The sequence below is a fragment of the Amblyomma americanum genome, chromosome 1 (genome assembly GCF_052857255.1).
Source record: "Amblyomma americanum isolate KBUSLIRL-KWMA chromosome 1, ASM5285725v1, whole genome shotgun sequence".
NCBI lineage: Eukaryota > Metazoa > Arthropoda > Arachnida > Ixodida > Ixodidae > Amblyomma > Amblyomma americanum.
The window spans coordinates 142,145,889-142,167,600 of NC_135497.1; the positions used below are offsets into that span (position 1 = coordinate 142,145,889).

Consider the following 21,712-nt stretch of genomic DNA (forward strand, 5'->3'; position numbering starts at 1 on the left):
ACACCGGTGAATTTTTCGTCATGAACAGAAAAGGGATGAGTGTTTTGATTTTAAAATTTTAAGAATAATAATAAAGAGAGTGATTAAATATTAATGATTTAGTCAAAATGTAATAATTGATAGAAAAGAAAAGGTTGAAACACTTAGCAAGGCAGTCGGTGTGATTCTATCAGGAAATTTTGAACAGCGGTGCAAACAGATCTGTGGCTGAACCCAAATGTGGTGGCGCCAAATGATAGCAAGAGCGGGCTGCTCAAACTAAGGCCAAGATGCTGCAAGGGCTCCTCCAGCAACCTTTTTCTCAGTTAGTTGAATCGGCGACAATACAGCCAAAAATGTTCAATAGATTCTGGCTCACGGCAAAATGCACAAAGGGGAGAGAGCGCCAAACCCGACTTGTGTAAATAGAAATTTAGAGGGGGGATGCGGCAGCGTAGCCTCGTCAGTGATACTTCAAGCTGCCGAGAGCAACGAATTTTCCTGTTCCAATAATATTTAAGGTGCTCATAATCCGCCGATGTTAAAAGTGATGTGTCTTGCGTGCTTAAAAACGCACGTCGCCGAAATCTAGATGCTGTAATGTAGGCTGTAGCCGGGATGATTGGCAACACGGGGCCGCTGAGGGAAGCCTTTGCGAGATTATCAGCAATCTCATTTACTGTCACACTGCTGTGGCCGGGAACCCATACTAAATGAACAAGGCTCAAATGCGGAGGAAGTAGGGATAAGAAAGTTGATAAAATGGGACCGTCAACCTGTGCAGCGAGGGACGAACACAAAGATAAAGAATCAGTAATTACTGCAACTGCTGTAATAGAGGGGTCTAGCTTGCGTAGAGCAAGTACAACTGCTAGAAACTCTGCTTGAAAAATAGGGGTGAAATCTGGAAGGCGCAGAGAAAAGGACCAGTCTAAATGGGAGCAAAATATTCCCACACCTGCTTTTTCATTGCATTGCGATGCATCAGTGGCTATTGCTATATCGGTTGGTAGGGTCCTCAGATGATCTTCTAGAAGGCCATTTAGAATACTCGGTGGCAAAAGTTTTGCATTTTTTGGGAATATGTCGTCGAAAACAATGTGTATAGTGGGCCCATTCCGAAGCGCAGGAAGGATATCATAAATGTTTACATCTAAAGGCTGAAGTAATCTTTGCACAAACACTACCTGAGGGGAATTGAAACGAGACCAGGGGACACCAAAAAAGGAGGTCGGCTGAGAACAGAAAATGCTTTGGGAACGGTGGAAATGGGATTCATAGATCCTGAAGTAAGTTTGCACAGTTAAAAATTGAAGTCGTGATAAGAGAGACGGAATGCGGGCTTCAAGGTACAGCACATTGATAGCCACAAATTTTGGAAGGCCGAGGCACATGCGAAGTGCTTCCCTCTCTAAAAGGACGAGAGGGCGAAGTTTATATGTAGCCGAGCCTGAAAACAACACTGATCCAAATTCTAAAATTGGCCTGACATAAATTATGTAGATCATTAATAGCGCATCTCTGCGCATGCCGTACCGGTGATGACATAATCTCCGTAACATGCCCACGGCACGAGCCCCTTTCGCCGCGACATGGTCAATGTGAGGTCGCCAGGTGAGTTTGTTGTCATGAATGACCCCTAGGTATTTTAGGGATTGAACCTGCGGTATTATTTTTAACTGGCAAGTGAGAGAGGCCACTACAGGAGTGAATAGAGGGAAAACAAGAGTAGCGCACTTGCCAACATTTAACTTCAGGTGTAATGCGCTCAACCAGTGCTCATTGCTGCTGCCTTGCCCACTATGCATTGCGTACTTTTTATCTGATGTCCGGTCATTCACAGAAGATCTATTGTCATGCGGTGACATTGAATCTAACCCCGGTCCAACACAGGAGGATTTGTTGCTTCAGCTTGTTTCAGGCCAAACCAATATGACTGCCTCTATTAACCAGTTGCTGGAAAAACAGACTACGCTGGAGGATAAAATCGGAGGTTTATCTGTTCGCATTACCAACCTGGAAGACAAACTATCCTGTCTGGCATCTATAAGCAAAGTGGTCAGTGATCTAAAAGAAACGGTAGCTCAACTTGAGCAAGATAATTCATACATGCTAAAAAAAATTGATGATTTAGAAAACAGGAGTAGGAGAAATAACTTGATTGTTTATGGTTTGGAGGAGGGTGACGAAGAAACTCCTACCAGTCTTCAGAATGCGATCCGGAAAGAACTCTTTGAAGAAAAATTGAAAGTTGAAATCAATAGCATAGAGAGGTGTCACAGGCTGGGAAAAAAGAAGAAAGATCAAAGCCGCCCCGTAATTATGAAGTTTCAGGACTACAGAGAAAAACTTTCGGTGTTACAGGCTTGTTCGGGGCTGAAAGGAACCAAATTCTCTGTGGCTGAAGACTTTTCCAGCCGAGTTCGTGAAATTAGAAAAAAGCTGTGGCAAAGCTGTGCAGTGGAGAAGGCTAACGGCGCTAAAGCCAAACTGATATTTGATAAGCTGGTTATCGACGGTGCTATGTTCGGATGGGACGAAGTGAAGAATGAGCCCTATCGTATATCTAAAAAGAGGGAATGACAGACGCATATTATGAACAAAAGGTTCACACTGATAAACGTCAACTGTCGAAGTATTGTCTGCAAAGCTACGCAACTTGAGGGCCTGCTGTTGACGTATGATGTAGAAATCGCTGCACTCACTGAAACCTGGTTGGGAAAAAATATTTTTGACAGCGAATTCGTACCACAAAACTACAAAGTTTTTCGCAAAGACCGAGATGGAAGGGGCGGTGGAGTGGCCATACTGTTCAAATCTTCACTGCAAGTCTTTAGAATGCCAGATATTGACGATGTAGAAGGCATCTTTTGTAAATTTTACAAAAACAATGTTCGTTACGTTTTAGGAGCCGTGTACAGGCCACCCAATTCCTCTGTAGCACTCCTAGTGAATCTAAAAAAATATGTTGAGCGCCATATAAAACAGAATGATAGGCTAATGTTGACTGGCGATTTTAATTTACCAAACATAGACTGGACTGCCTTTTCGCATTCTAATAACATCATTGAGCAAACTATGCTTGATATTTCTATTGCCTTTGACCTGCTTCAGGTAGTTAAAGATCCTACTAGAGTCCACAATGGTTCATATTCAATTCTTGATCTATTTTTTGTAAATGGTACTGTCAAAGAAAATGTCGAATGCTATGTAACGACCGGTATTTCTGATCACAAAGCTGTTGTACTGACATTGATAAATGCAAACTTTGATCGCCGAAATACTGTCGGTTTCTTTCCTAATTTTTCTCGTGCACATGATGAATCTATTCTTGATATGCTCGACTTTCATTATGACCGCTTTATGAATTTTAATGGAAATGTGAATGACTTATGGCTATTTTTCAAAAGTGTTGTCTTTCAGTGTATTGAACGCTTCGTTCCAAAAATTGCAAAAAAGTCCCCAAAATGTAACCCTTGGATAACACGAGAGACATTACGCTCACAACGAAAGCTAAAAAGAATGAAAAAAAGGTTAAAAGCAGGAAACTATTCCCAAACGATCATTGATGAACAAACAGAAAAACTCAAACAGCTGATTGCCCATGACAAGGAAAAGTGCTTTTCTACTCAGCTACCTACCTTCATTAAAACATGCCCTGAGAAATTCTGGAGGCAGATAACTCCAGCTTCACGATCTCATGATACTTTCAAAGTAAATGGAATATGTGAGCGTGATGATGCTTTGGTGTCCACGGCTTTCAATGACTACTTCAAATCGGTGTTTACGCAGGATGACAGCTCTCTTCCCTGCTATTCCGTGAATTTGCATTCAATTCCTGATGTTGTGATTTCCGAGGCAGGTGTTCTCAATTTATTATTGAAGCTTGATGTAAAAAAATCTCCCGGACCAGATGACATTCCCAACGCATTCCTGAAGCGTTATGCAGAATGGTGTGCCAAGTACTTATGCATCTTATTTAACAAATCACTAAATGAAGGATCATTACCGGATGACTGGAGAACGGCAAGAATCAAACCAATTCACAAAACTGGAGACAAAGCATCTATTCAGAATTACCGTCCGATATCGTTAACATCTACAGCATGCAAGGTCTTGGAACACATCATTCATAAACATATAGCAGATTTTCTTGAACAAAACAATTTTCTAACTAATGCACAGCATGGCTTCAGACGAGGATTTTCCACTGCCACTCAGCTAGTACAAACTATACATGATTTTGCGCAGGCAATAAATGAAGGAAAGCAGACTGACGCTATATTTATGGACTTTAAAAAGGCATTTGATAAAGTTCCGCATAACAAACTTCTTCACAAATTATGTAATGTACTAAAAAATGACAAATTACTTGCATGGATTACAGCCTACTTAAGAAACCGTCGTCAGTTTGTAGTAGTAAATAATTCCCCTTCCCCTCCAGTTCCTGTTGATTCCGGCGTTCCCCAAGGATCTGTTCTTGGGCCACTCCTCTTCTTGATTTTTATTAATGACATTGTCGATAACATCTCAGTTTCTGTTAGATTATATGCTGACGATTGTGTGTTATATGAAAAGATTACTACTACTGAGGACCAAGTACGGTTAAATAACGATTTCACTAAGATAATAACATGGTGTGAGCAATGGCAAATGTGCGTTAATTATGATAAAACAGTGTTCATGCGTATAACCCAGAAAAAGAAGCCTCTTTTGTTTAACTATACTGCTAAAAACAAAGTTCTCTCTCAAGTGAATACTTACAAATACCTAGGTCTGCGGATCTGCAATAACCTCTCCTGGACAGAGCACATTGACAACGTTACAGCTAATGCCCTACGCAAACTATTTTTCCTCCGACGTGCTCTGAAGCTCGGCCCCCCCAGTGTACGTTCACTTTCGTATAACACTATTATTCGCCCTATGTTAGAATATGCCGTCATAATCTGGGATCCTTTCACTAAATCTAACATTGCTAAATTAGACAGAGTCCGAAAGAAAGCAGCACGGTTTATTTACAATTCATATAACCGCACATCTATCACTGCACTTCTTAATCAAAGTGGTTTGCTTCCAGTCTCTCATAGAAATCGCATCTGTCGTCTAAAATTTTTATTTCAGTTAATCAAAGGTCAGTACAATATTGACACATCCAATATTATATCGTTCTCCTCAGGGTACAACACAAGACAACGCCATGATTTTACAGTAACACCATTAAACGCACGAAATAACACCTTTAAGTACTCTTTTTTCCCCAGAACGATTACAGACTGGAATAATCTAACTAATGATGCAGTAACCCAAACTTCACTAAAAAGGTTTGAAAGCCACCTTTAACTTTTTTTTTATAATGTCGTACCGCTACATTTCTTTGTTTCATTGTTTCTTGATCTTAAATTGTTGATCAATTGTTCTTGATTGTTTGCTTGTTCCTGAGGTCGTTTTTGTTGTTTCCAGAATTTATGTATTGTGTGCCTACCCCTGCGAAGGTCTTGTAAAAGATCGCAGTATCAATAAATAAATAAAATAAATAAATAAGTGTATTCAAATATGACTGCAACAGACCATACAGAGAATGTATATCCGGCGCAGCAGCAAAAAACGCAATGTCGTCCGCATAGACGTAAGTGCGTACATGGCGGTGGAGAGGAATTGAGCTTAACAGAATATTAAAGAGCACAGGAGAAAGAACAGCTCCTTGCGGTACACCTCGCGTTTGTCTGTACCTCTCTGAATGAACACCACTATGGACGCAAAAGAATTCCCTGTTATGAAGAAATGCAGATATCCATGCAACTATATAATCTGGAAATTGAAGAGACTGTAGCCTATGTATCAGGATGGAGTGTTCTACACTGTCGTAAGCTTTGGCGACATCTAACGTAACCAAAGCCGCGAGCAGGCGTTGACGACGAGCAAGGAGAATTCTGCTCTCAAGATCAGCATGTACATTCCATATCGAACACCGTGGCCGGAAACCGAGTTGGCACGGGCTGAGTATACTTTTGCGGTCCACAATGGCTGACACCCGAATTAGTAACAACCTTTCTATCAACTTTACCACGTTTGATGTTAAAGAAATTGGTCTAATATAATCCAATTCATAGCCTCCACCCTGATTTTTAAGTAAAGGGATCACCTTGGACAGCTTCCACTCAGAAGGTATCCAAGCGTGTTTGAGAGAGTAGTTTATTAGGTGCAATAAGGAGTTGGGAGACTCTGCAAATAGAAACTTGAGCATCTTTGTGGTAACACCATCAGGGCCAGTAGCAGCAGCTGGCAATCTCTGGACAACTTGTGAAAGCTCTGATAGATTTACTTGTGAGGCATTATCATTTGGTACGACTGGTGCAAACAACAATGGTCGCATAGGTAGTAAAGACGAGAACCGCTTTTGCAGGCCTGTGGCTATTAATTCAACCGCCTGGATAGCTTCTACAGGTGACATAACTAATGACTAAAAATTATGAGAGGACATGAGCTGTTTCCTAGACCGTAGAAAACCGAATAGTGCACGTCGGTTGTCCGCCTTTGAAAGATAATCGAAGTGTTCTGAGTCATATTTTTCCTTTGCGCGAGAAACTGTGCGTTTAAAGGTGGCTGCAATAAATTTATAATCACTCCAGTTATTCGGACATTGGTTATGAAGAAGCTTTTCCATGCTGCCTTCCTCCGCCTGTAATCTCTTGTACAGTCCGCATTCCACCAGTTAGAAGAATTCCCTTTTATTGGCCTCACCAGGAACTCCGACTTTTTACGGCTTTCCTCAATAGCCAGACATATTCTTACTGACTGGTGGACCTCGGCGATGTTAGACCCTGGAGCAAGGGCAGAGCGCAACGCCGTCTGAAATCTGTCATAATTTACATGTGACCGCAACTGAGAAGACGCCGGAGTAACACGACATATGATATCAAAATGAATAGGTATATGATCACTTGAAGTGCCGCTATCAACTGTCGACCAATTCGTTACGCCAATTCCAGGACTAATGAACGTGATATCTAAAACAGATTGAGTGTGTGAGCGAAGATAAGTGGCCGATCCTGAATTTAAGCACATCAGATTGTGATCAGAAACCCAGTCCCAAAGGCGCTTGCCGCATGAATTAGTCCTAAAACCCCAAGACACATGGTGAGAATTGAAGTCCCCAGCCACGAGAACTGGGTTTTTACAGTTTACGAGTAAAAAATCCAGAGGTCTAACATCCTGGACTCCATTGGGGAAATAACAATTTGCTATTGAAAATGGAGAGCACCGAGGAAGTACAAAGTCTATCGCCAAAATCTCACAGTCAGGAGACATTTGTTGAAGAGATACCACAGCCCTGTGGCAAAATTTTGAAGAGACTAAAGTTAGTAAACCCCCGCCTCTTGACTGGCGGTCTAGGCGAAATGACCGGTAATTTTTGATATGAAAATGTTTGTCAGTTGAAAGCCACGTTTCTTGCAGAATTATGACATCCGGATTAAGCTGAGTAGAAAGGCAGTGTAAATCTGTGGAAGCGGAAAGAATAGAGCGACAGTTCCACTGCAGAACTCGCAACGACGCTATGGTTGCGAAAGTCTAGCAGCAGCAACTGCCTGCTCCAAAATGGTATCCTTGGGTTTAGTGCCAAGCTGCTTCTTCTTTGATTTGGGCTGGGTGCCCTGAGAAGACAACGAATAAGACATGGGGGACCCACTGCGCTTAAGAAGCCGCGCATCAGGCTCCACCATCTCGGAATCATACATTATATCAACATCCCTCGAAGTACCCGAGGTAGGTACAGCGGAAGGGACAGAAGTTTGTTCCTGGGGTTGTGATGCTACTGGAATTTGAGACCGGATAAGAGGAGAGGGAATTGTCGAAAGAGGTGCCAAACTAGCCTGCACGGCATGTGTAATCTGAGTCTCTAGAACATTTGTAAAGCACTCCGACACACTTGCGACAATCTTTTCTACCATTTTAGACATCGAAGCCTCCGCAGCAGCCGCAATTGCCTGGGACAGCGTTGAGTCTAGCATGACACCTTGCCGAGCGGTCACACCGGCATAACCGCGGGCACGTTCTTTGACCTCTGAAATAGCGTCACGGCGCGAACAGCGTTTCCTGTCAATTATTTCCAGAATTTGAATTTCCTGAGCTCGAGAGGGACCATTTGAGTAGTTTGCAGAGTGCGCACCACCGCAAAGGCAACACTTCTCATTCTCCTCAGTGCAGGTGCTTTTTGCGTGACCATCCCCACAGTTGCAACACCTCAAGTTGGATTTGCAACCGCCAGCGCTATGTCCATAACGCCAGCAGTTGTTACACTGCAGAGGCCGAGATGATAATGGGTCTACCCGAAAAATTAGAAGCCATGCCTTGATTTCAGAGGGGCAGGAAGTGCCGGCAAAGGTAGCAATCACTGATTCAGTGGGCATCCGCACGTTGTTTACATCCCGGCTACAGCGGTGCACAGCAACAACACCTGCAGCCGACAGAAGCTCAAGAGTCTCTGCCGGAGACAGGGAAGAGTCTACACCTCGTACAATACCTTTCGTGCACGCCAGATGAGAAGGGATGAAAGAACTTACCCGAAGGGAGGCAAAGGATGAGGAGTTTAGTAAATCTCTTACACAGGCGAGGTCTGGCAATCTGCACAGAATCCCACCACGTCCAAACTTGCGAACCTCTGAGATTGACTCATTATGAGAAGTAGTCGACTGGAGAGCAGCCCGAACAGCACCAGGGTTGTTCATCCTGATAGCACCACCATCCTTAGGCACCAGCGCGACAGGGATACTGCCGACACCACTGCGCAAAAAAGCTTCCAACGGTAGGAGATCAGTTGACAGAGAAGCCGACCAGAGGGAACTCCCCTGGCCGGGAGACTGGGTGGACATAGTCCGGGCTTACTGCCTTACCGCGCAAAGACGCAGAGAGAAAATGCCACAATCAGCCACCCGAAACTTAATTGATCGTTCCCAGCAGAGCAGAGCCGTCGGGGCAGCGATGAACAGGACGAACGCCACTGGGTCGAACGATGTCCTCCTAACAGAGCCAAGCTGGTCGTCTCACGGTGGCCAAGAGGTGCCGAGAGGCCGAGCGAATCTTCTTCTTCTTCTTCTTCTTCACCCCAGGTATATGGCCGAGTTGCAGCGTGCTTTTGTCTTCGTTTTTGCCATCGCATGACAACGGCCTCCAAAGTATCTCATAAAGCTAGCGCAAATACATGAGAGCACACGAAGCTGCGTCCAGCACACGTAGTTGCAGGCGAGTGGAATTTTTCGGCTTGAGCCCCTGCGTCTTTCAATCAGACTCCTGCGTTGCTAGGAAAATGTTTCGGTTTGGTTTGGTTTGGTTTATGGAGTTTTAACTTTCCAAAGCGACCCAGGCTATGAGGGACGCCGTAGTGGAGCACCCCGGAAATTTCGACCACCTGGGGTTCTTTAACATACACTGATATCGCACAGTACACGGGCCTCTAGAATTTCGCCTCCATCGAAATTCGACCGCCGCCGCGGCCGAGGTCGAACCCACGTGTTTGGGGTTAGCAGCCGAGCGCCATAACCACTGAGCCACCGCGGCGGCTATGCAAACGTTTCATTTAGGGGGTACACTAACAGAAACTGTCGGGTGAAACAATGCAGCGAGATTGAGAGGAGACGGGGAAATTGAAAGTATTTTCGTTATTTATGCATGAGATGTAACCAAATTTGGCACAACTGTGAACTTTTTATGCTAATTTCAGTGCTGTGCTTTACTTTCAGCTGGCTGGTACAGATGTTGGGTTATTATAATTAACACCGTCGTCAAGTCATCGAGTGTGGAATAATTAAGTAGAAAGTGCGCAAATTTTTTATGCCAACATGTTCACAAAGCCCTGCTTTGTGTGATGACGCTACTGTTCTTTTTTTTTATGCAAAGTAAGTATGCAAACAAAAGTTAAACTCTAGCATGCATGTTTACGTGAACACATTTCTTAGAAAAATAACTTCAACATGCTACTGCATGTGTACAAAAAATTGTCAGATTTATTACACTACTCAATCTCTCAGGACCGCGGTGGTTCAGTGGTTATGGCGCTCAGCTGGTGACCCCAAAGACGCGGGTTCGATCCCAGCCGCCGCGGTCGAATTTCGATGGAGGCGGAATTCTAGAGGTCCGTGTACTGCGCGATGTCAGCGTACGTTAAATAAGCCCAGGGGGTCGAAATTTCTGGAGCCCTTCACTACGGCGTCTCTCATAGCCTGAGTTGCTTTGGGACGTTAAACCTTCATAAACAAAACCATAAATAAATCAACGTCTCAGGATTCATTCGCAGCAAATATAATTATTCTATTTTTATTCGTTACGAAATTACGAAGGGATGAGTGATGCCAATCGTAGAAAACGTGAAAGCTGAGAAAACCAACCTTAAAGTTTATTCTCTCGTTGGCTTCGTTCACCCTCGTAGCTTTTTCTTTTGGTCAAAGAAATGAGGCACTGCAATGAATGGAACCTCTGATCTTCTGATCATTCCGCTTCCAAGTGATACTAAGATAGTGGTGCACCGTCGTCGGAAACCCGTGGAATTCGCGATGCGCCGAGGCCACCAGAAGAGCGATTCACTCAATCTTCGACGCCCACACATCTAAAAAGCGTAATTTTCTAAATTTCTACTGCACAAAAAAATTGCGATCAGTTTGGCCATTTTAATAAGGTGACAAATCGGCCTCGTTGGTGCATGATCTTGTGGCGAAAAGCAGCGCTTACACGCGACAGAGGAGACTGGAGACACGACGCTGTCCCCACTTGCCTCGCTGCGCGGCACGCGTGTCAAGTGATGGTGAGCGCACGTCTGCTCCGCCGAAACAACGCCAGAGCTTCTCCTCACTGCTATCCCGAAGTGGAATTATTCCGGCTTGTACAGAGCGTCAAAAAGTGGTTATTTTATTCCACGTCTAGCGTAGAAATCAACGGCAGCAACGCTTTCTGTTCGCAACTGATCATATATACAACACACAGTGCCAAACAATATCTCTGAATAGGCCGTACGTGGTCAACGCGAGCCTGTGCACTTCGAGAAATTACGAAGTTCAAAGCATCAACAGCATCAACCACTTGGTGATTCGCAGAAACCGACAACGCGCCTACAAGCCTACCGCGAGCCCGCTAGCGACTGCAGTGACACCTTGTTTGTTTGCAAACATGCAGCAGGTCTGCGGGAATACGGTGGCCGCAGCTGGCAAAAGACAGGGTTAATAGGAGAGACATGGGAGAGGCCTTTGCCCTGCAGTGGGCCTAGTCAGGCTTATGGTGATGATGATGGTGCAGCATGTCTATAATTTACAATTTCTATTTAAATCGCTGCTCGCACTGACTCGCAGTCTGCTAGGGCGACAGCTCACCTCGCATTCTTTGCCTTAGCACACTAAGCCGCTCCTCAGTCACTGGGCAGCCTGACGCCCACTGCCCATTGGGCATGCTCAGGTGGCGTGGGCGGGATTGCGCAGCCCCGACCTGTTTTCTGTTAGCACGAAAGCAATCCTAGCCAACCCCTAACGATTTCGACGATGTCTCACGCGGAGAAAATGAAGACTCAGCCAGACTCAGTAAGGAAATGGGTGTGCATGGCAATGAAGCTCAATTCTGGGGATGGTCCTGCAGGGTAAGGACAGCAACACATGGTATGGCACATGAGGGTGTTTATTGTGTATGGGGGTTTAACGTCCCAAAGCGACTCAGGCTATGAGGGACGCCGTAGTGAAGGGCTCCGGAGATTTCGACCACCTCGGGTTCTTTAGCGTGCACTGGCATCGCACAGTACACGGACCTCTAGAATTTCGCCTCCATCGGAATTCGACCGCCGCGGCCGGGATCGAACCCGCGTCTTTCGGGCCAGCAGCCGAGCGCCATAACCACTCAGCCACCACGGCGGCCCTGATATGGCACATGAAGAATGTCCCAAACATGGTTAGGACGCCCGAAATTTGCCTTCGAATGACCTTGACCGAATTCGACTGCCGGTGAATCTGGCTGTGCTCAGGTGGAAGACAAGCTTCACCTCGTCTCGAAATGGAATTGGCCCACCTCCAAAAATAATAGTTGGCCCACCCCCTAAAATTTCAAAATTGACCTACGTTCGGGACCGACATGCGACACCCCAAGAATGGGTTTGGCCCACCCTCAAAATTTGGGAGGCCCACCATGCTTTCGCGCACTATTTCGTGCTTAGCAATGATAAACCGCTAGCCATTTTTTTTTTTCGGCACGTCGTTGTGTAAGAGTTGAGGGAAGCTAAGAAGCATCATTTTTAATCGCCGATATCTTCGGTGTTAAAGGGCTGTAGACACCAAAAATTTGCTCGCATGTTTTCTGCTTTCAAATGATGCTTTAGACATTAGAATACATGTATCGCCGCGTTGTTTTCGCCTACGACTGATAAATAATATATAATTGAATTTCTTCTTTCATGCTGTTTCGGTTTCATCAACCGAACGATGGCTGTGACGTGTAGTTGGACTTGGAGTATCGGGAGGCAGGAAAAAAACGGCAGTATGACTGCTGATACGTCGTTTGTTTTCATTCCAGCTCTTGAAGCAGGCTTGTTTAAGCGTTACAGTGAATTAAAACTACGTGTCAGCGTTTATATTGCAGTTTTTTTTCGTGTCTCACATGATCTAAAGTCGAACTACATGGCACAACCATCGTTCGGTTGATGAAACCGAAACAGCATGAGGGAAGGAATTCAGTACTCAGTGATTTTGCGGTTGTATGCGAATACCAGACGATGATCCATGTATTATAATGCCTAAAGCATCATATGGAAGAATAAAACGCGTAACTAAATTTACATGTCTGTAGTCTTTTAATGAAGCTAGCTTATACTTTTTTTCCTGTTCGGTGACGAGTGATGGAATAGCGATCGCTCGTGCGCTTTTCCTAACCTCAGTATATACCATTTCATGGTCCCTTTAAGGTCACAGCCGTCGTGCGCTTGCACTCTGCAGCTGTTTTCGCGCCATTCGTTTGGCAGCAGCGGTGGGTGACGTAAAGTCTCGCATCTTCACGAGCGAGTGCGGTGTCGATACCACCGTAGTAGGTAGACATCAAGAAAGAAAGCTCGCTGAGGTCACCACATGCGGACGTGGTGAAGCCTTCATATCTGACGGCAGTTTAATAATAATAATAATAATAATAATAATAATAATAATAATAATAATAATAATAATAATAATAATAATAATTGGTTTTCTGGGGAAAGGAAATGGCGCAGTATCTGTCTCATATATCGTTGGACACCTGAACTGCGCCGTAAGGGAAGGGATGAGGGAGGGAGTGAAAGAATAAAGGAAGAGAGAGGTGCCGTAGTGGAGGGCTCCGGAATAATTTCGACCACCTGGGGATCTTTAACGTGCACTGACATCGCACAGCACACGGGCGGCTTAGCGTTTTTCCTCCACAAAAGTTTGCGTCTCGCTGGTATTGACGCTGTCCTGGCTTAAGACACGTGCCGGCGGCGCGGAAGCTGTCACGACGAATGCTCACCTTGGGGGAGGGCATGACGCTGAAGGTGTTCATGATGCGGTCCGGGTACTCCTCCCGGATCTTCGAGATGAGCAGCGTGCCCATGCCGGAGCCGGTGCCTCCGCCCAGGGAATGGGCCAGCTGGAAGCCCTGCAGGCTGTCGCAGCTCTCTGCCTCCTTGCGCACCACGTCCAGCACGGAATCCACCAACTCGGCGCCCTCAGTGTAGTGGCCCTTGGCCCAGTTGTTGCCGGCGCCGCTCTTGCCTGCGAAGGTTACCGCGCATATGTACGCCACCTGCATATCCCCGCGCTGCTGGGAGCCGCTGTTTTGAGCCAATAAGCGTTGACCAAAAAGGTAGCCGCTAAGGCGCTTTGCGCTGAAACCTTTCCTGTTTCTACGCGAGTTTTTCTTCAGTCGCATGATAGTGAAGCGGTCTTCAGACCAAATTCGCCGACCTTATAAAATAACTTTTCATATTTCAAGATGGAAACTCAGCGCTCAGGAACGTATGTCAGGCGCATAGGGCAGCAAGCTTCGTGTTGCAATGGTCGCCTCAGTTGCTGTTCACTTGTATTTTGTACGCAGCGAATTTGCCACCGAAAGAGTGGAAACAGCCAAGATTATACAGCCGACTATGAATGCCGATTCTGAGCACAGGTACGAGCAAATCGAGTTACCTTTGTTAACCCTAAGCTGTGGCTGAACCTAACGAACACTACGATGGGCTAAGAGCAGCTGCTGCAAGGAACTTCCGGCTAGGGACGGCTAGAATTAAGCCCGGCTCCCCACGAACCTTTGCGCACACACGTGCAGCTGATGACGTTGAGCTGAACTTGATCAGTACATGCTAAAACAGCAACGGAGATATGAAGCTAAAAGAGACGCTTACCGAATATGAAATTGTCGGGCCTGAACAGTTGACCGAAAGGTCCCGATCTGACGGAGTCCATGGTTCCTGGCTCCAAGTCGAGGAGGATGGCACGGGGAACATACTTGCCGCCTGAAAAATACAAACCAGGTTTTTTTTTCTTTACAGCCGTCAGTATTTTACTACCGTTGCGTGAACTGGAACATTGCCAGCGAGTCTGCCACGCAGTTTCTAATGCTGAACGCATGCGGAGCAGACGAGCGCCACCGAACAGGGAACTGTGGGTTCGCCACATGGGGCATGTCTGCATGCGCATAAAGGCACATAGACATAATGGCGAAAACATTTCGATGCCGCTGCGTTACACGACAGAGCAGAACGTTTTCGAGCGCTCATGCACCATTGGGAGTGCGTTTGTGATGCTATCATCATGATCAGCATTCGCAGCCCCTTTGATAAAACTTACGTTTGCACAGTAGGTATGCTATTAGAACACATACGGTATTCGTCCGTCATACTTCTCGTCAAAATTTTCAATGAGGAAATAGTATGTGTCGAGAGAAATGTGCCAAAAACACAACTATAGTCTGTTAAAACTAAAGAATGTAGCGGCGAATGCTCTTCTTAAAGCCCCTCCAGCCAGTCGCTTCGGTCGGTTTTCATGAGGCAGGGGCTAAGCACGAAAAGGAAAGAGTACAGCGTTTGTACCCGTGCCGTGTGGAGTGCGTTCTTCGTTATTCGGGTTATGAGAGCGGAGTAGTTAAATGGGGAGTTGAAAAGACGGTGCGGTGTTGCTAGGGCTGAGGACGTGTCCCTTTCCTGCCTAGCTGCTGCTGCTGCAGAGCCAAACGCCTTTAGCTGCACGGAGTAAATTGGACCACCCAGGGTTCTTTAACATACACTGACATCGCACAGCACATGGGTCTTTTCCATTTCGCATCCACCGAAACGCGGCCGTCGCGGCTGGAATTGAACCTGCGTCCTCGATTCCAACAGCCGATCGCACTAACCACTGAGCCACCACGGCGGGGTTTCAAATTCGCCATCATTTACGTTACTCGCTTGCCCAGTATTGCCCCCTCGCGGACGAGAATCTACAGGCGCCGAGAACACGCGCAAGTCAAGCAAGAGCATTTCGTTAATGAGGGCAAGCTAAAGCAAAAAAAAAAGAAAATTCAGCCAATCGCTGAATGGTACCTGCGCCATCACGTCACCTCTGCCGCAAGAAACGATCAAGAGAAATAAGCTATCGGCATGCCTTTTTGTTTTTGTTCTTTTGGCGCGAAAAACGTTTAAACATGGATAAATGCTTAGAAGAGAACACAAGGTGCGAGACGCCTATCATCTCCAAATTCAGATAAGCATACAGTGGTAGAGGTGCGGTCTAGTTGGCTCTTCATATCTTAAAACGGCGAAAAGGACGCGGACAATGACAAAAGTGGACGCATACTGCTGAGTTTGTGTCCACTCCTGTCATTGTCCGCGTCCGTTGCGCTGTTTTCAGATAAGCAGACGCATGTATCCAACAAAGGCGGCCGTGCCTGACGGCTGCTGCGTCGCATGCACACATGTTGCGACAGTTCGCAGGTCATGGCGTCCGTGGCCTTAGTGCGCGCGAACAGTGTTACGGTGATCCCTGATACGGCATATAGATTTGCCGTTTAAAATGTCGAGGACGAATTCCGCTGACATTCACAAGTTCCCGCCAAGAAATGAACGAAACCGTACGCGTGCGACCATATTCCGGCCACGGGTGCATCGGCCTAAGAAGTTTTGCAACAGGTGGTACGTTTACATGCACCTCATTTCTTGCACCTCATTTCAGAACTGCCTCCAGTCACATCCAGTCCAATTTTAACAAAGTTGGCTGCGAGTAATCCAAATAAAAGGGATCGGACTCCTGGTGGAAGGAAGTCAGAAATGAAACAAATATTTACGTATAAAAACGAGATGAGGACGTCCTCAAAAAGTGCACTCATTGGTTTCGCGAAATCGGAGTTCCTGTTCAAAAATCGCAGTGAGGGCCTGGTAGCATACAGCATATGCCCCGTATACACAGGACGTACTGGGTTCGAATGTCAGCACCGCCGGTGATTCAACAGTTTTTTAATGGTCACAAAAGCATCTTTCGACCAGATGCTCGGCTTCTTCAGGCCGCCACCTTGTTTCTGATAATACCGTCACTTCGAGGGGTAAATCAATTACTGCACGTTTTTTGGTAGCTATTGGCAGCTGCAGCTCGTTCCACGCATTTCCTATTGGTTGTATATTTCTACAACCTCTGGCGAGCGGTGAGGATCCTACTGTTGCGGCGTTCCCCAACACTGATGATCATCACCTCTGCAGATAATTCGTGCCCCGCGGTCCAGAACGACACCTCGGAAATTTCCCAAAACTAACATTGGCGCCAAACACCATACGGAACTTCTGTGTAATGGCGAGGGCCCACATCGTCAGCGCAGGCGAGAACACGAACCGCGTTTGCTCGTTTTTACGATTTTAGTTCCAAAATTGGTCACTGCGAGTACACCAATCGGCCCGCGAATTTTGAAAAACACGGTTTTTAAAAGTTCATAATAAATTGCTGGCTCAGTTCTGAAGACTCATACTTGGTATGAATGCTTCTTAGCATCATTTCTATGCATTGAAAACATTTACAAGTGACTTTTTATTCGTTGCATAGTCCCTTTAATGCCTTCATACAATATCAGGCGACTGGGTAGCGAGGTGGATCTACAATAAACGTTTTTCCTAGAACTCTCGTCCGGGAAACTTTTGTTCCCAGTAGTAAACTGGTAACCAAAAAGTTAACTTTAGTAAGTAAAAAATTACAGTGATATTTTTTGCAGCTAGCGCATGCTAACATGGAGTGTTGGACCAGGCTTGTGGCGTGCGAGAAAAAAGCATACTTTTTGACGTGCCCATTCAAGCATGTCACAAGGTCGCCAAACTCTGGCAGCGATTCGATAACCAGTTGTTGAACAACATTCCTCTGGTTTTTGTGTTGGCGAAACATTGTGGCATTCTCTGGTTGTAATAGCTTTTTTTGCAATTACCCCGGTGTGCATCACGACAGTGACGACACATGCACTTGGGAATTCCAGCCTGCCTCGATTCAAGCTATAGATACCAAAGAGTGAACATCGGCATCATCATGTTCTGTTGTTTCGCAGTCCATAACAAGCTGCTCTCGGCAGAAATCGCAGTTCAGGGCTTTCATTACAGAATGAGCACAAAAGCACCTACATAGCCAAACACAGGCGCGCGTGAACTCAAACTGTTCAGACCTTCTGTAAACTCAGCAATTTTGAAGGAATGTGCAGCACTTGACAAACAACCGACCTCATCGTCGCTGAAGTCACCGGCGCACATCACAGGAAGCGTGCCTTGGAGGCGAATTCTGCCTTCGCACTCGTGAAGCTGTCGGATGCTGATGTGGTAGTTACCCCCAGCCATTTGTCTGTACTGAAGAAACCTCTTCTCTAGGCCGTCTGTTTGCACTTTTCCGAGTAGCACGTACTTAAAACCGAGCTCATAGACTCAATACTTTGAGAATTCAAGTAGAGCATATGCTGAATGCCACAGAGCATTAAAAGTTTCCTTTGTGGCGTGCAATTGTCGTGTTTATAAAATTTCCATACGTCAAACCAGATTTTGAAGGCTTTCAAAAAGGATAGCTTGGGGTCATCATTCAACGATGAAATTGGCTCTTCGTATACGTCGCGATAGTGATATCCCTTGTGTGGCATCTTCACATTAACTACCATCCACCAATGAACAATTATTCTGATGAAGTTGGCAGTTTCTTTCGCACGTGAAAGTACAGGAAAATCGCAGTGCATGTCCAAGGCTTCAGCCACAAAGATGTTGAAAACCTGTAAGGCTAGTTTAACATTTTGCCTTTGTAAATTGCTTGGGTTTAAAGCCTTTGAAGGCAGCCTATAACTGTACTTCAAGAGCTGAGAAGATTCAAGTTTGTGAAGCTTTCTGAGATCCTTGAATGATGCCCACTGTATCATGTCAGGGTGGACGGAATTGTCAGTGAGGTTAAACATAGGAAAATAAAAGTTGGCTTTAGGATTTCTTTAGTTAAGCCAATTATTTCTAGCACACTTTAACAGTTACACAGCGTCAATGATTTAAAACATGGGTCGCGTTGCATCGTCTAGATGTGGGTAAATAATCCTCACCTTATGCGGCATCGTAAAGTCCATAAATGGCTGAGCGTGAATCTCGTCTGCCATTAAAGTAACAGCACTCTCATGCGATTTCAATTTATTAAACCTCTGGCCAATGTATTTAAGAAAATTCTGATCACCTGATTCGTTATCAGGTGATAGGTGGAAAGAGGAGCATATGTTTCTAATGGTACTCGGATGCGGCAAAGTCAAACAACCAGAGCCCCTCAAAAACTTGTATGCATGAGGAGATATAGTATGCAGATGCAAGCAAGCACCATTGTTTGAGATGAGTACTGCAGTCACTCTGAAGCAACAACACTTGTTCCCTCAGAAGTTTAACAGAGTCCTTTCTGTTTTTGCGGACGCTTTCCTTAATCTTTTCCGTGAGGTTTACTATCAGGTCAGTAAGGCCATCAGATGAACCTTTGTCGTCAGAAATCTGCTGTAGCTTATTTAATATGTCAAGTAGGACATTGATGTCACCGATTTCGTCAGGCACGACAAAATCTCCTAAACGTTTCACTGAGTTGCCGTGAAAACACGCCGTGAAACGAAGATATGCGAAAACAGTAACAGAACACTGTCGGACCAGCGCACTCTCATTTGCAATATTCAAGAACATGCTACAGTTTGGGTGATTAATAATAGTCCATTCAACCGGGACACACTTGACGTTTAAGCGCTCCATCATTTCATGCAGAGATGAAAATTTGCACTGCATTTGTTCTTGTCGACAGCAGGCTGCTGACACTTCAATAGCACGAGCAAGACATTTGCCTCCCGGCGCATTTTTTCGGCATCTGGGGAGCTCCTTGCTGGCACGGCATCTTTCTTTGACAGGTACGAGGGACAGCCAGGGAATTAGGATGGCACTGACCCAAGACGCAGGTGTGGCACTTTTAGAGGGACTTCGAACACCTTTCCTGTCCGGGGATTGGTGTACGATGAGGTATGTTCAAGGCAGGATGCATGGAAGTGTAAGGCGCACACCTGTTTTACAATAGCAAAAGTGCGACGCACCACATTACCAATGCAGTACAATCTAATATCGAGGTAAAGCTTAATTTTTGTCATGGCTCCCTTAAATACTGTTCATGTAGAGAAAATGGCTTCGTACCTTGTTGTTGGCAGTAGGCACAAATCCTTCCGGGGAATCGCACTGAGCCACTTGTAAAGCTGTTCATCCTTTGGCAAAGGAAACACTTGAACCTTGTTCCCCGTCTTGTAGTTGCTTGAGCACATAGGTACACAATACTTGTTAGGCATGTCGAAGCCTGCATGTCGCAGAACGGGCGCAAGGAAAACAGCACTGAAGCGACCACGAGGCGACTGGCTCGACGAACTAGCTGCGTGTAACAAGAGGGGAAAAATGAGCCGGGAGGCGACGGGACGGAAAGGCCGGTATGGAGAACCGGAGGCAGCCGCAGGCAATGGCAATGCCCAGGTAGGACGGCGGGTGCTGACGTCACTAGAGAGGGCACAGGCCTTGAAAAGTTTAGGAGGCGTTGGCATAGGTGCGTCGCTCGCATGAAGGTGCTTCACCAGCATAGTGTCTCGTCTATAGATGTCGCTGGAGTATTAATGTAGAAATTGCACTGATTAAATCAAATACAACAAACTAATCCCAACGGAAACAACCGGACATGAGCTTCTGACGGCCACAAGGGTCAGGTACCACATGGTGCTACTGCGTCGCGGATTGTTTCAACACCGCATCGTTCTAGTCATTTCCAGATCAGTGTCTCACAAGCTCTTATGCTGCTGATTACGTCTTTCATGGCGCCGACAAGAATGACTGACTGCGACAGAATCACACCAAACAGCTAGCCCACTTGGGCTTGTGCCGCCCTAGCAGCGTTAAGAAAATCTTTTCCCACGAACACCTGTTCGACTACTCAGTGTTCCCATGCTTGCCTGCAGTGCAAACCTCACTTAAGAACAAGGACTATAGTTTTCGCGTGGCTACAGTGTCGGCAGTATCGTGCTCTGCGGTGAAGAGGCGTTAAGAGACGACGCAACTTACGGCCCGAGAGCTCAACTTCAAAAATTATTTCCTCGCTTTAAACAAAAATTACCTCGATAAAAACTTCAGAAATGGAAGGCAATAAGCTGTTTTACGTAATCCGCTATTGTTTGTATTTTTACTTGGACCACCTCAGGGTGAAATTAACGAGTGTTTTGGCTCAAAATTCACTTTTTGTAACTAGGTTTTTTTTCCTTCTGCATCCGCAGTTTCATCACCTGTAAAATTTATTATAGGTACTGGACATCTACAGGAACAAAACGGCTATTCCAGAATTTCCGAGAGAAAGTTCATATTTAAAACAAAAAATGTCAAATATGACACATTTTCATACTTTTTTCGATTAAAAAAAATATTTATGCCGTGTAAAGCAGCATGCTCCGAATTGTATCGAAAGGCAGAATCTGTGCAAATGTCAATGAAAAACTTTTTGGAGTGTTTTCTAAATATTTGCTTATTTAGCAGTGCCTGTTTTCTCATTTTTTCTGAATATTCAATCTTCCCTCACTTCACGAATAAATTTTTTAGACAAAAATGCTTCAGGCTTTCATTACGCACATTACGATGTTTCCACGAATTTTTTGAACAAATTGGAGATGGTCGAGCGTAACGCCTGGGATGTTTGGCGTGGAATGATCCACGTAGAACTATGTGAGTATGACGTCAGGGGACGAAAAGGCGGCATAGTTTCGGTTTCTCGAATCTAAGAAGGCGGCCATTAAAATTGGTTGTGCCCTCCCATGTATATTTTGAACCCATTGGAAGGCCAGTTGGAGCGTCCAATTGTAATGCCGGCCCACACAAAACAAATTGTTTGCTTCCAATCGGAAAATATCCCATTATTTACTTGGAACCAATTGCAAGCTTCAAATGGAATAGGAGGGGCATTCCAACTGGAACACTTATAGAAAGGTTAACCGCTGGCTTCCTAATCAAGTGGCAGCTCCAAGTAGGCCGCAGGCGAGCATGCATGACAGACAAACCATAGGCATAAACGTTGCGGCAGTTCCTGTCCCTATGGTTTGTCTGTCTGTCTGTGTTGCCAGGAAGAAAAAAGGAAAGTGCACAGGCCTGCTCACTGGCTCAAGCCGAGCCACAATCGCTACCACGTGCAGATAGTAGGAAAGTTGAAAGATGGGATAGAAAGATAGGATAGTAAAGACGCGTTGAAGACAAGGCCGA

The 21,712-nt window shown here is 45.4% G+C and overlaps 1 protein-coding gene across 1 annotated transcript in view; it reads right to left on the reverse strand.

Annotated features, from left to right (window-relative positions):
- Nucleotides 1-21,712, reverse strand: part of LOC144114003 (tubulin beta-4B chain-like) — a 29,932-nt gene that overhangs the window by 6,844 nt on the left and 1,376 nt on the right. The window contains exons 2-3 of the mRNA XM_077647430.1: nt 14,348-14,458; nt 13,477-13,721 (exon numbers count right to left, since the gene is read on the reverse strand). Of these exons, the coding sequence (XP_077503556.1) occupies nt 13,477-13,721; nt 14,348-14,458 (356 nt within the window). The remainder of the gene's footprint in view (nt 1-13,476; nt 13,722-14,347; nt 14,459-21,712) is intronic.